The sequence below is a fragment of the Neopelma chrysocephalum genome, unplaced genomic scaffold, assembly GCF_003984885.1.
Source record: "Neopelma chrysocephalum unplaced genomic scaffold, ASM398488v2 Primary Assembly neopelma1_75, whole genome shotgun sequence".
NCBI lineage: Eukaryota > Metazoa > Chordata > Aves > Passeriformes > Pipridae > Neopelma > Neopelma chrysocephalum.
In genome coordinates this window covers 2,078,171-2,092,080 of record NW_020897736.1, presented here as the reverse complement: position 1 = coordinate 2,092,080, position 13,910 = coordinate 2,078,171, and the positions used below count along the sequence as shown (strand labels likewise).

Sequence of the window (13,910 nt, the reverse complement as noted above, 5' to 3'; positions counted from 1 at the left end):
GTAAGTCACCAGATGTGGAATTCATGTGAGTAGAAAAACAATTATTGACCCAAAGTCAAAATACAACAAAAAGTCTGCTTTAGTTGCAGTAATTGCAGTTCTTTGAAATCTTGACCAGATAGATTCCATAATCCACTCTTCTTTTTTATGATTATTATGTTCCTCCACTCATTATGGAGTCTGTGTTAGGAGAAGAAATGAAAGACAATTACAGCCATTCTTATATGGCTCGGAAAAGACTTTTTTTTGATTTTTTTTTTTTTTTAATGAATAGCAGCCAGATGGATGCTGTTAGCTACAGGAATAGTATGTGCAACTCCCAGAAGTAGAAGCATATATGTGTGAGAAGATAGGAGAGAAAATAGTTGTCATAGAAAACAGGGGGGAAAAAGCAAAAAACCAGCTCAGTGATCTAGCTGGCCTTTATTTTGATGACTGTGGTGATTGATGGCAATTTATGCTGTAAATTCAGTGTCTTGAAGGAATCATACTGAAACTTTATTTACCAACATGTGTTAAGCCTCCTCTCCACTATCAAGAAAAATAACTTTTCTCCTCTCATTCCTTTTTCAATGTAATTTATTTCTCTTTAAAAGGCAAAAATCAGGGCACGTATTGAAAGTGTTTGACTAGACACTGAAATTATACATAACATCAGCAACCTGGATTTACTGTGTAATGGAGTCAAGTGCATTAAAAGCTCTAACATCTTTGCTTCTTACTGGCAAGAGTCACCACAGGTAGAAGCTAATGCTCCTCAATCAGTGACATAGCTCTCATTCCAGCAGGTTAATGGACATTAACTATGTCATCTTGTTCTCCTGCTAGTCTTCAATTAATGTGGCAACATTGCAAAAAAGCACACAAATCGCCCATTAAACTAATTTTTTATTGATGGCATTTGCTTGCTGAGTACAGCACATCAATTTACCTTCTTTCCTCACCAGTTCACAGTAGCAGAAACAGTGGAAGAATCACAGGCACTGTGCAAGAAATTGCATAGAAGGAAGGTTGGAGCAAGCAGGCCTGGTTTTAGACCTGGCTCTAGCTTAAACAATGCAATATTGCCAAAGAATTAGAAAATTACCATTTTAGAAGTTTTCATGCCAATTGCCTTTCAATTACAGGATCAGTTGACATACATCTCCTGTGCTTTATTTTTTTTTAGGAAAAATAAATAGAAAAATACTTTCATTTATAGATCACACACACGTTTTGAGCACTCACTGATAATTAAAACACACTTTCAGTCTAGAGCACTTAAAAACTTTGGTCCTGCATTGACCACAGCGATCATGCAACTGTTGTGAGAGGTGGATGTGTTCACCATCACATTTTCCTTACTGCAAGTAGCTGATTCTATTTCCAATCTTTTCCCAGGTTCTGTAGCCTGTTTCATTGACTAAGGTGCTTGAGGAGAGCAGTTTGGTCAATAATTTTATGGTGTCTGCTTCTGATATCTAGGTATGGAATGGATATCAGGTGCATTAATGAAGCCTGAATCCTGAGCCTGGGCCCTTGGGGAGTTTGAGAATTTTGGTTTTTAACACGTCTGTGGCCTGACACAGATTTCTGAAGTAAACTACAGTTGAGATGTCTCCTTTGCCAACTAAATGGAAGTGTTGGAGAGTGCTTGGTTTGTAGTAGTGTGAGTGACTGACAGCCCAGGGCACATTTTACACCCATTTCTGAATCTATAGATGGGCATCTGTAGTAAAAATCTGTGAACTGAGACAGGAGTACTGGAAAAGCAGAAGCAAGAGATACTTTGTGTGATGCTGCCTTATGATTCACTCCTGTCCCCCTAATTTCCCTTTTAAATCTATAGACTAACCAAACAAGAGTTGTTTGGTAGATGGAAAATTGCAGATTTCCCCAAAGGTTTATGAAAAAGGCATCTGCAAATATACATGGGGGACCCTAGAAAAGAAACTGTTGTCTCTTCAGCAGAAGCAAGTTTCTGCAGCCCTGGAACATCAGTAAGCAGGAATATAATTAATAGGGTCAGTCACAATAGCAGATTGAAGCAATTTAGAGGACTGCTGAGACAATGAGCGGGTATCAGAAAGAATAATGCAGGTAGAGTGAGTTTGTGTGCAGGCTTGGAAGGAAGTATGAAGAGCTAATTTTTTATAGCTTTAGGAACAGGAATCCAAATGCAAGACGAAAATAATCTTGAATGATATCTTGAAAGATGAAATGGGCAGTGACAGCAGTAAAGGGTACTTGGCCCAAGTCCAGCAGGATGGACTTCAGTCGTACCTTGTGTTAATTTTTTTCTTGGAAGGGCACTAATGCCCAGGTGGTTCAGGCCCAGCACACTGCTCTGCCTTATGCTCCTGAGGAAAAACAGGAGAGAGGAGCCAGAGTCTCCAGCTAAGAGGAGCATGTGGCCAAATCAGGACCTTCAGTCCTACAGAGAGCTCCAGAGTGACTGGAGGAGTCCTTTTCTGCAGGACTGTACACTCATTTTCACCGTCATCTTCTCTGCCTAATCCCCCTCATTCTCTTTCCTATCTATGTACATTTACTCTTTATCCCTTTATCTCCTTCCCAGTCCTGCCTAGCTATAAATCTTGACATTAGGAATTTATGTTTTCATTCTCCTTATGTGTTAGATCTTTCACCCATCTTATATCTCTCATGTTTTCTTGTGTTGTAAACACTTTGTACGCTACAACCAGGCATCTCCTGCAGTTTTAAACAAGTAAACAGTGCTGCTGCTACATTGCAACTCTAGTTTGGGCTGCTTTGGGTTTAACAGACTGATTACCTAAATTTTACTGCCCTGAATCAAAGTGGAACAGTTTCAGTTATGGCCTAAATCAAATCAAATTCTTGTGGTGGACCCAGAAGTTGCTTTCATCAATAATGTAGTTTAAAATAAAAGCCACACTAAAATGCTTGAGTCTTTTTGTTGGCAACAATTAAATCCTTTTCTGCTCTAGATCTCTGTGGCTTTTTATGTTGATAAATTTTTTTTTTGGTTTTAAGTTTTTGTTAGTAACGAACATTTTGCTTAGTAGTAATTAAGACAGTTAAATCATGTTTTTTTGTTTAGGATTAACAGGGTAAGAATCAAATGTGAATTTGATGTGTTCAGTTTGCAAATATCAGTGTGCAGCAAGCAGCAATTACATCAAATGTGTCTGGATTTTCCTCATATGCATCTGCACAATTTTCCATGAGGAAGCTTGAAAGTTACATCATTGGAGCTGAAAAGAAATTGTGGCGAGAAAACAAGCAGATTCCTTGCCACCTTTAATAACTGTTGGTTTGTTTGAATTGCAGGCACTTTTCCTGTCTGTCTTCCAAATATATGTGCCCTGGTGTTCCAGCAGTTATGAGCACACTGTTGGCCAATATAAATGCTTTTTATGCTCATACCACAGCAGCAACTAATGTGTCTGCCTCAGATCGCTTTGCTGCCACTAACTTTGGGGTAAGTGGATTTCCTTTTTTAATAGAATTCTAGTCTTCTCTTTTTTTTTTTTAAGGCTGATATCAAAGGTATTTTTTGATTTAACAGTTTTCATAAAATACTATTTATTGACGTGAAATAAAATATTAATCATAATTGAAATTTATTACACACAAATTACAGTTGCTTGAAGTAGTGATAGAGGTACTAGTACTCTTCTCCAGTGTTAGAATAGTAGAGACATTAGGAATTTTAGGATTTTCAAGACAACATTATGGTATTATACATTTGGATGAGTAAACCAAGAAAGACTTAATTTTGGTTTTGCTTTTGTCTTCCTATCAGAAGCCAGAAACATAATTATCAGATTATCATCAGTAAATAAATGCAATTCTTGCCTGGAAAAAATGTGTAAATTTTTAGTTTTGCAAAGAATATTTGCTCTGGGTGTTAAAACAAATTTTGGGTTGTAACAAACAGTGTATTAAGTATAGCATTCCTGCATATTTTTATCATACAGGGCCTCAAATACGTGAAATTAAATATTAGTTTGTATTTCCTGAACATGTACCTTTGAGATAGAACTTATGCCCCTAAATTCATTTTGTGTAGTAAACACACCAAAGATTGATTTCTATTATTATTACTAAATTCTGAATATGCTCAGGATCTGATGCTACTGCTTACAACCATAAATAGTCCAACAGTTAGTTCTAAATACTCCTAAAGTAGTAGTGACAATATATTTTGAAATTTAAGGGGTGTCATAAGTCAGTAAAAAAATTTTTTAAGAATTCCGTTGTCATTATTTTCAAGTCCATACAGTAATTTTTTAGAGAAATATTTACACTCGATATCAATTGATTTTTCTTTTAAATGTTCAGTCTGGTGGAAATGCCCACATATAAATTTACCCAGGTCTGGATCTTTAGTTTGGAGACAGCCTGTTCTTGAACTGGAACCTTATCTCCTGCTGCTAGAGATTTGCTTTGGAAGAGAAATATTAACCTGGCTCCTTCACTTTAAAGGAAAACATTTTATGGTCAAAAATCAATATTAGAACATGTGTGATTCAATTATTGTATTACCATGACAGTGCAATATTTCTTTCTTCTTACTCAGGTTTTCCTTTTAGAGCTGATTGATGGATTTTTATGGAATGACTCTATACTGTTGTTGAAGCCAGGCTTCTCTTTCAATGGTCAAGCTCTATTAGACCTTTGTTGCAACTTTTGAAATTTAGAATGTTTCTGCTGGATTTTTTTATTCTTTTTTTTCCCATTTTTCTAATGATCAGAACTACTTTTATCCTCAGAGATTAAGTCCTTTCTCTGATGTTAATGCCAGTTTAACTTTGACGCAATTCCAATCCAATTCATAGTTCAACAGATGGGTGGAAAAAGAGTAGTAAGCATCACTAATAGATATTTGGAGCTCTTTTTTCAGACAATTGACTTATAGGCAAAATATGAGATTATTTTTCTCTCTTGGGTCAAAAGGCATTTGCTAGTAAATAGCTGCACATCATTCATCAAAAAGAACATCTCAAATTCAAGTCCTCAGGCTACAGCTGGGAATGATTTGGCTGACTGAATATTTCAGTACGGATTTATAACATGACAAAAAATTCCCTTTTGATTGATCCCTTAAGGGAACTGTGCCAAATTAGTGGCTCTTGGTGTAGGTTAGTACTCCACTGATGAGAGACAGTGCACAAAGACTATTTTCAAATTACTGCTGATCATATTGGGGGATGGTGTGGGTACAATCAGTGCATCCTGAGAGGTATCAGATCTTGCTACTTCCAGAAGTCTGCTGCTTTCACATAGGCTGACGAGGATTTCTGCACAGTTTTGTGCAGCAGACTATGGAATATGTTCTAACATGGTAATTAGAAACTCTCATTAGCATTACTACTCAACTGGATATCTCACAGCAAAATATTTTCACTGCACCTTCACCTATCATGATAACAAGTTAATCTCCACATTTGAGAGGGAAAACTATGACTGCACAGTATTAATATTACTTAGCTTATTCCTACAAAAGTCACTGTTTCTGAAGTATAATTTTCAATCATTCTTTTATGCCAAATTCTGCTGTAAATGAGCGTCATTTCTCACTCATTAAAGAGAGGGAAGTGCTTTCTTCAAGAGTGTAAGCAATTATGAGGTAAATAAAAGAAAGGGAAATACTGCATGAGATAGTCTGTGTTACCTCACTACTGTATTGCAAAGCTGCAGTTTAATGCATACCAGGTAAATCTCAATATAAGATAGAAAGAGAAAATCAAGTGAAAAAAGATGCATTGTCTGGCCTTGAAACACATATTTCAAACCAGCATTTATATATGAAACAATGGAAAGCAAACTGATTTTCAAATAAGTTAAAAATGAAAAGCAGCTTTCTGAAACCCCACCAGTTACAGGAACCTGCAAAATCTATTCTTGTTTTCTTTTTCCAGAGAGAAAAGTTCATAAAACTTCTGGATCAATTGCACAATTCTCTGAGGATTGATTTATCCAAATACAGGGTATGTACAACATATTCTATCTAGAGCTGACATGAGATGCCAAATTCTTTGGAACAAAAATTTACAGAATTCAAGCAGTTTAACAACAATATTTTTCCAATTTGAAAAAAAAAAAAAACCTAAAGGAAAAAAAAAGAAAGAAAAGAAAAACTAAAACTTAGTATTTTTTTTCCAAAAGGTAAGAATGGGTCAAGGGATGAGCAGACATTCAAGAAAGAGTATGATTCAACAACTTTGATTAAATTAGTCTATAACTAGTCTATAATTAAGTCAATTCATCTGGGAATTACCTTCACTGACTCAGGTATTGCAAAGTGCAGTTCCTGCTTTATTTATTTGAGACTCAGGCTGACATCTTTTCTACAACCTCCATCCTGAGATCCCAGTGACGTTGAAAAAGACTCATCTTGGCATTTTTCTACATGATGGGAATTTCAGTTTCATCTTTGCCTCATGGAATCTCTGTCCAAAGCTCCAAAAGCTCTGGTGTGCTCCAGAGCCAGCCCTTCAGGGAAGCAGGCACTGGGTACCTGCCAGTTACCACATGGTTCTGAACCCCCTCTCCTTTTCCATTCCACTGGATCATGAAACTTTTGGACAACACATGAGCAGTTAGGGCTCCATCAGCTACGGCTCTCTCAGCTTCTAGGAATGACAGCCTCCAAGTCAAGGATTTCTCTGTTCATCTGGCCTGCTTTCTAAAACTGGAGGAGAAATGGAATATTTAAAGGCATTAGAGGGGGAGTAGAGGTTGCACATGCTCAGTTTTTAAGACTGTGTCCTTCATGCAGCAATATTCATTGCAATACCTTTTAATTTTGAGGAATGCTATCCAGATAATATCATAGCATGAGGTTATTTGGCCCATGTTTCATTAGTAGGAACCCATTTAAATAACACTACTTCCCATCAGTCTGTTAACCCAGAGATCATAGCAAAAATTATATATATTATTTCTTCACTAAGATTACTAATGCATTTATGCCCACGAGTGATGCACGTGCCATGAAAACTGATAAATTATTTAAATTAGCAACAATTTCCAGTCTTTTTGTAGTATTTTTTTACTCCATTCATGTTTTGAAAATATAACACCAGTTTGAATCTTGATATTACAAATACAGGAGCATTATAAAAAATGTTCCTACTCATGTCAAAGAGATACTTGTCACTGACTTCCTCACAGGCAGAATTCAGGTAACATGGGAACACCTCTAATCCTTCCAAGCAGCATCTTAGTTTTCCTAGAGGGTTTTTAAGTAGTTGTCCAAGGATCTTACCCGTAACTAAAATTTTGCACTCTTCCTCTCTTCCTGATTCACCAGGATAATTTTCCTGCCAGCAATTCTGAAAGACTCCAGGACCTTAAATCAACTGTGGACCTGCTAACCAGCATTACTTTTTTTCGGATGAAGGTATTGTCCTTTATTTGTACAATGACTCCAGATTAAAAAAAAAAAATTAAAAGCTGTTACCTTTTATTTTCCAGGACTATCATACTCTAGTTAATACTCTTAATCAATCTCCTTTGATTTTAATTTAAATCTTTCAGGTTACTGATGATCATTGAAGGAAAGTAATTTTATTCATACTTTGTATTCACAATGTGATAAAAGCCATTATTTAAAAAAATAACTATATTTTCCTTTTTTAACTGTATTGTTACATCTTCTGAAGAAAACAAATATGTTTTTAATGAGTGTAAAATCAAACCACATAAAGCAAACTCAGTTAAACTCCTTAGGAACATGTGTCATATAGAATAATGTTTTCTTAGTAATATCATAAAATCAGAAGTCAAACAGCAAAATAGGTCTGATAACTCTGTTTGCCTTGGTAACTCCAAAGGTTGATATCTAAGTGATCACGTACTGAAATATTTTGGAATGGAATGATACACATTAATGTTACTGAATGAAAAAACACGAACACAAAACAACAGTTGTTGTAATAGTATGGGATTTTATTGCATTAGGCACTACATAAAGAGAATTAAAATAATCCCTTAAGTTAAAGTTGAAATTAAAGTGGAGGGAAAAGCTGAACCTTTTGCTCTAAAAATTAAAGTGCTATTTGACTGATATTCTTATTCAGAGGAAAGCATGTAATTGTATGGTTTAATTATTTCCCAAATAATCAAAGAACTTTCAGGATGTAAACCCTAAGATGTAGAGGTGTGAACCCTTGGGTGTCTTTCAGCATATGAGTAATTTCATTCAAATAAAACTTAGTGATACAATCTGCTTGCCCAACTTAAGCATGTGTTTTAATGCATCTTTGAACTATCATCTTAAGTCACAACAATTTTAATTTTTTTTTATTTTATTATATTTCAAAGCTCTTCATCCTGTATGACAGAACTACATTCAATGATTGGATTTGCTGTGTTCCATATAATTTTGACGTTCTGCCATTTACTAAATGTTTTATTAGGTCCTGGAATTGCAGAGCCCACCTCGAGCCAGTACTGTGGTGAAAGACTGTGTGAGAGCCTGCCTGGACTCAACTTATAAATACATTTTTGACAATTGTTATGATCTCTACTCCCAATTAGTGGATCAGGTAAGGTCAATATGAACTTGTTTCTTGCTCATTCATTATTGTTAGTTTACCTTAAGTGAATAGAAAGCCTTCCAGTGTTCCTTCATATCAAAGCTCTCAGGTTGTTTTCATTTTATTTATGGATGAAGGAGCAATATATCATAAATACACCCACAGATAGCTATGAACTCGAAAATATTTACCAAGCTGAGTTTCAATATGAGCATGTTAACTCATAATTGAGTCATCCCATCAGACATGACTGTAAAATTGTCCAGTGGCTTTAGGGAAGATGACATTAGATTGATTACTTTTCATTTAAGATCTGTAACTGGAAAATAATTTTTAAAGATCTAATATTTTACTTTAGCAGCTTTAGAAAAAAAAATATTATAATTTGCTGAAAATTATATACTGTCTTTTCAGCCTTATGTTTTAATACATATGATGCATACTTGGATCCAAGCTTTAGTAACAACTTTAAGAAAGCAGAGGATAATTCTAAAACAATTCTTAATATTAGTCTGTCAGGCTGAACTGTCAATGCAAAATAATTATAGCATTTGTTGTGTTCCAAATGTGATTCAAAATCTTTGAGAATGTTGCTTATTTTTTTCCTATTATATGACCAGAGATCACTCTATAACATTAAAACTAAGAACTGTCTTAAAGGAGCATCACTGCTTTATCACATTACCTCTTGTTTCTTGCATTTTCTTTCTGGATGGCACACTGAAAAAATGGTATTACAGTGACTATTCCATCCTTGAATGGGATTATTTGTTTGGCAAAAGCACGTTTTCTGTGTAGTATATAATTAACAGGAACACTCATACTGTTGATATAAGACATCAAATTTCATCTGAAAGTACATTTTATTTGAATCCAAGATATTAATAACTATATTTCAGGAAAGGTAGTATATGCTATTTATTCAACTATTCTGAAACGGGAATTTATTTTCTAGTGTTGGATTCCTGTTATGCAAGAAAACTTATCTGTAGCTTTGAACATACAAATTTCTCATCACCACCATGAGCACTCCACAGCATTAGAGCTCATGGATGTGTTTATCCTACAACAGATTATATTGTAAGCTGAGTAGGAGTATAAAGTAGTAGAAAGAGCAGCTTCAGGCATCACATCTATTTATGTCATAAACTGCTCTGTTTTCTTGCTAATGTTTACTCTGCAGCAATTTGATCTTGTCTGTTAAATATAATATGAAGTGCTGCTACACTGGGTATTACATAAGTCTGCAGTTCATCAGCAGATTCCAGCAATTTTAGTAAACAGCCAAAAGTGAAGTAGTCTTACTTCTGCAAAGCATTGGAACACCTGCAAAAGCTTATCTGTAGTCAAAAAATTCACTGCTTTTTTCTGTCAATTTGTAAAACAGTTTAGCCTGTCTATTTTAAAAGATGGTTTTAAAATGCAGGGATATGATAGTCCTTCTGTTTGGTAGCGAATGTAAAACACACGTAAGTGATGGTCCTCTCCAAATTTCTTTTTTGAAGCAGGATGGGCAATGTTATGATATTATTTTTCTCTCACCCAACTCTACTTAAAGATAAAGCAATATGAACTCCTGAAATAAAATAAATAAATAAATAAATAAGTAAGTAAATAAATAGATAAATAAATAAATAAATGATCCACAAGCATTCACTCAGTTGGAAAACTGAATTTACTGCATTTCACTGTATTTCTACGTCCCTTGTGTTCTTTTTCACAATATCTCCAGCAGTGGTGGTTTTACATAGAAACGTTAAGCAGACAAGTGTCTATAAATTACAATCACTAGGAAGTGCAAGAAACTTCAGTGAATATTTGTAAAAAAACCCAAATTTAAAATACAAATAAATAGATTGCATTCAAAATAATTAATTGCTAACAGTAATCAAACAACAATCATATCTAATCTTAATGCCAGACAAAACTTTGTTTCACAGCAGGTGGGAGACAATTCTGAGAAATATAATTAGTCTAGCTTTAATAGAGAGATGAGTAAAGTAATTCAAATTACTACGTGAATTCTGCATCAGCTCTAGAGTTGTACAAGGAAACTGTGTTCACCATTGTCCTCTTATAGTTTCCTATCAATATATCCACATGTACATTTGCTTTTAGGAACAGCTGAGTATACAGCTTGTTCAAACCTACAGCTCTGGAGGTTTTCCAGTGAATCCAGGTGACTGGCTTGTGGTACCACTGTTACAATAATGAAGCAGTAACCAATATTTTAATTAACTTTGTGTCCAAACCCCTTAGTCCAGCTATACCCTATTCCACCCCTTCTTCATTACCCATTCTCCTGTCTCTGCCTGCCTCCCCATCAGATGAGGTCTCCTCCTCTCAGGGGGAGGGAGGCAGTTCATCCCACTGTGTGGCACAGGAGGCTCATGTTTGAGCTGCACAGCTGAGGTTTGAGCTGTGAGTGCTGAGAACTGAAATCAATGAACCCCAAAGCAACAAGAGATGGTTCATGTGTAGGTCAGCACCTGCTCTCACCCAGGGGAAAGCCTGGCAGCTGCTGTCCTGCGCTCGGGGTGTAGAGCTCTGTGTGGAACTCATGTCAGCCATCACCTGCCTTTGCTTTTGTCTGCAGCCTGAAACTCTCAGAGATGCCTGCCACAGTATCTCTAGAAAATATGTTTAATGTCTGAATGTGTGTCACTGTTTGATTTTTGGGGTGAAAATAGAACAATGAATGATGACCTTGAGGGTGCCCAGGCTGGAGTTTTGGGGAATTTCTCACTGTAAGAAGCGCAACAAGTAAATTACAAAATATGCTCAGCAGTTTGTCTTTTTATTACCCTCTACCTTTGTGTCAGACACACAATCACTGTTATAAAGCTAATGTCTTGCAGCAAAATATCACCCCGGGGGAACAGCTATATTTCCTGGGGTGAAGCACAGCAAATGTTAGCAGTATGCAAAAATATCGTGCTACAGTTCCACACCAGAATACAAGGAACAGCTGATGGCAAAATACAAATGAGTACTACAGAGAGTAAAACATGACAGCCTGACAGTCTCACTGACATGTATATTACTGTCCTCACTGTTTGAGACAAAGCCCTCTGATGAGGAACTACCTAGTTCCTTTTGCAGCAGATGCAGTATTCTCTCTTTTTAATTAACACTGATCTGAGTGAAGTGTTTAGTCTCCCCATGTGGAAAAAAAAAAGTCTTGAAAAAATAGTTTTGGAAGCACTTTGATAACTTGATGACTCAACTTACAGGAGAGTAGAACTTTGTAAGAGATGATCTTTGACGTCCCTTCCAACCCAAACAATTGTATGATTCTATAATGATTCTATGAATAGGGATTCAGTTTCAAATAAGAAAACACTTTGGGAGTTAGTTACTGTGCAACAGCATTGCTCGGGGAAATTTCTCACAGGTTTTGAATGCGTGTTGACTGTCTGCAAATAGTTTCTAGCTTTCATTATTTTACATACATAAACAGAAAAAGAAATAAAAATTATATAAAATTCTAAAAATAGATGTATGTGATATATAAATGTCTGTATATGTGTATGTTTGATACATAATGTGTATTGTATATCCCCTGGTGATTCTTAACATCTTCCAAATAAAGTAATATTAACTAAGCAGTTTAAAAATACAGAAGTACGGTTACAATTCATATTTCATCATCTAAGACTGGTATATAAAATAGCCCTCTGTAGCCTTGTGCTAATCAGGGCTACTGTGCTGGTTTCCATTCAGTTTCCACTCTATCACTCTTTATATAGAAAATATTATATTCTGAAACGTAGCTTGGGGTATCAGACAGCAATAGATAAGTTTCTGATATCATAGGATTGGACTTATCAAAGTCACACAGATACTAACGTGTATTGACTGCACATAACATAACAAAATAAAAACAAAGCAATATAAACCCAGGCATTCATTCTACAAACTGGTAAAATCAATGATGAGAGAATTTGAAAGGCCTGTGTACCTCAGATCAGCCTTTACAGATTTGTCTCAGGGTAATACAGATGTAGATTTTAATTCTGCTTCCCACAGTGCCTGCAGTTGCTTTCTCCACCTTCAGTCAGTGTTTCAGAGTATAAAATATGTTTGCTTGTCAACAGTTTAGCCTTTTTTTTACTTGAACTTGGAAAAATCCCTCTATATTTTATTTTTCTATTATCAAAGTCCCAGCAAATGATTTTGATGGCTATGTGCTGCCTGATCCATTTTTTGCACATATGAATTCAGTTCATATATGCAAATACATATATATAGTCATATACTGAATATACTCATATATATAGTAAAAGGAAGCTGAGAAAACATGGTTTAGTGCAAGTCAAGAATTTATTTTGATACATATCCTATGAAAAAGTGCTCTTACTTCCTCTTTCAGATTTTGGTACCTTCTGTGGCAAAAGACAAAGAGTTATAAATCACCTAGGTTAGATGTTACATTAAAAAAAACCCAAACACATAGAATCTGCACTATTTCCTGTGTTTGTAAATCTTTAGTGAATAATGTGACTTCTCTCTAGAGATATTTTTCTTATAAGGTGTTTGCTACAACTTTAGTGATCCTAAATACAAGAAGTAGCCAAGTCAATTAACATGAGTGTATAAAAACCTGTATTGACATGTCTTGGTGGTAAGACATCATCTGGTGTTATTGTCTGTTTGATCTGCCAGCAGAAGCCTCTCAGGAATATCAGTGTTTTGCCTTTGGCCAGTCAGTTGTTGAGCTTTTAAGTACAAGCCATCTTCTGGCATTTCATGGATCTGTGCATGGGACAGCACTACCTCCCAAGTGATGTCAAGATATTTTAAGTGGTTTCACTTTCCTAAGTGAAAAGACTGGTGAAAAAGAAAGTGATTCTGCTAATTGGCAAACTTTTATTCCTATCATTATTCCTGAAAGTTTTCTTCGTTACTGTAAGAGCAATCTGTGATTTTAGCTTGTTCAGTGCTGGATCAAACAAAAACAAAAGACAGGAAACTTCACAAAATCATTCTTTTTAAAAGTCAAGAATCATGAATAGCTTCTGTTTAATTAATGATTTTGTCATCTTGATATATTGAGATTTTCTCCTCCTCTTGACCTTTTCAGTTTTATTTTTAAAAAATTCTCAGTACTGTTAATATCCTCTGCAATGATACGCAGTATTTAGTGGCTCACGTATCTTCTCACTGTATTTGTGCCAACATGGCACTAATTGGGTATATCAAGTATTTAGTTCATATTTTTATACTGACAGTTTCTTCTAATGAATATAACTAGAGTGAAAAAAGAATGTTACTATTACCAAGATAAGATTTTCCACTTAATAGACCACACAGTTAACTATGTTCATACTCCAGAAATTCGGTGTGTAAACTATTGTAAGCACACATTTTGCCTCTGTACAAGCTGATCTAATCTTGGCATTT

At 35.4% G+C, this 13,910-nt stretch overlaps 1 protein-coding gene across 4 annotated transcripts in view; it reads left to right on the top strand.

The window, feature by feature from the left end:
• Positions 1 to 13,910, top strand: part of UNC13C (unc-13 homolog C) — a 136,546-nt gene that overhangs the window by 61,725 nt on the left and 60,911 nt on the right. For all 4 annotated transcript variants that reach the window (XM_027688299.1, XM_027688300.1, XM_027688302.1 and 1 more), the window contains exons 13-16: positions 3,292 to 3,442; positions 5,886 to 5,954; positions 7,280 to 7,369; positions 8,388 to 8,516. In XM_027688299.1, the coding sequence (XP_027544100.1) occupies positions 3,292 to 3,442; positions 5,886 to 5,954; positions 7,280 to 7,369; positions 8,388 to 8,516 (439 nt within the window). The remainder of the gene's footprint in view (positions 1 to 3,291; positions 3,443 to 5,885; positions 5,955 to 7,279; positions 7,370 to 8,387; positions 8,517 to 13,910) is intronic.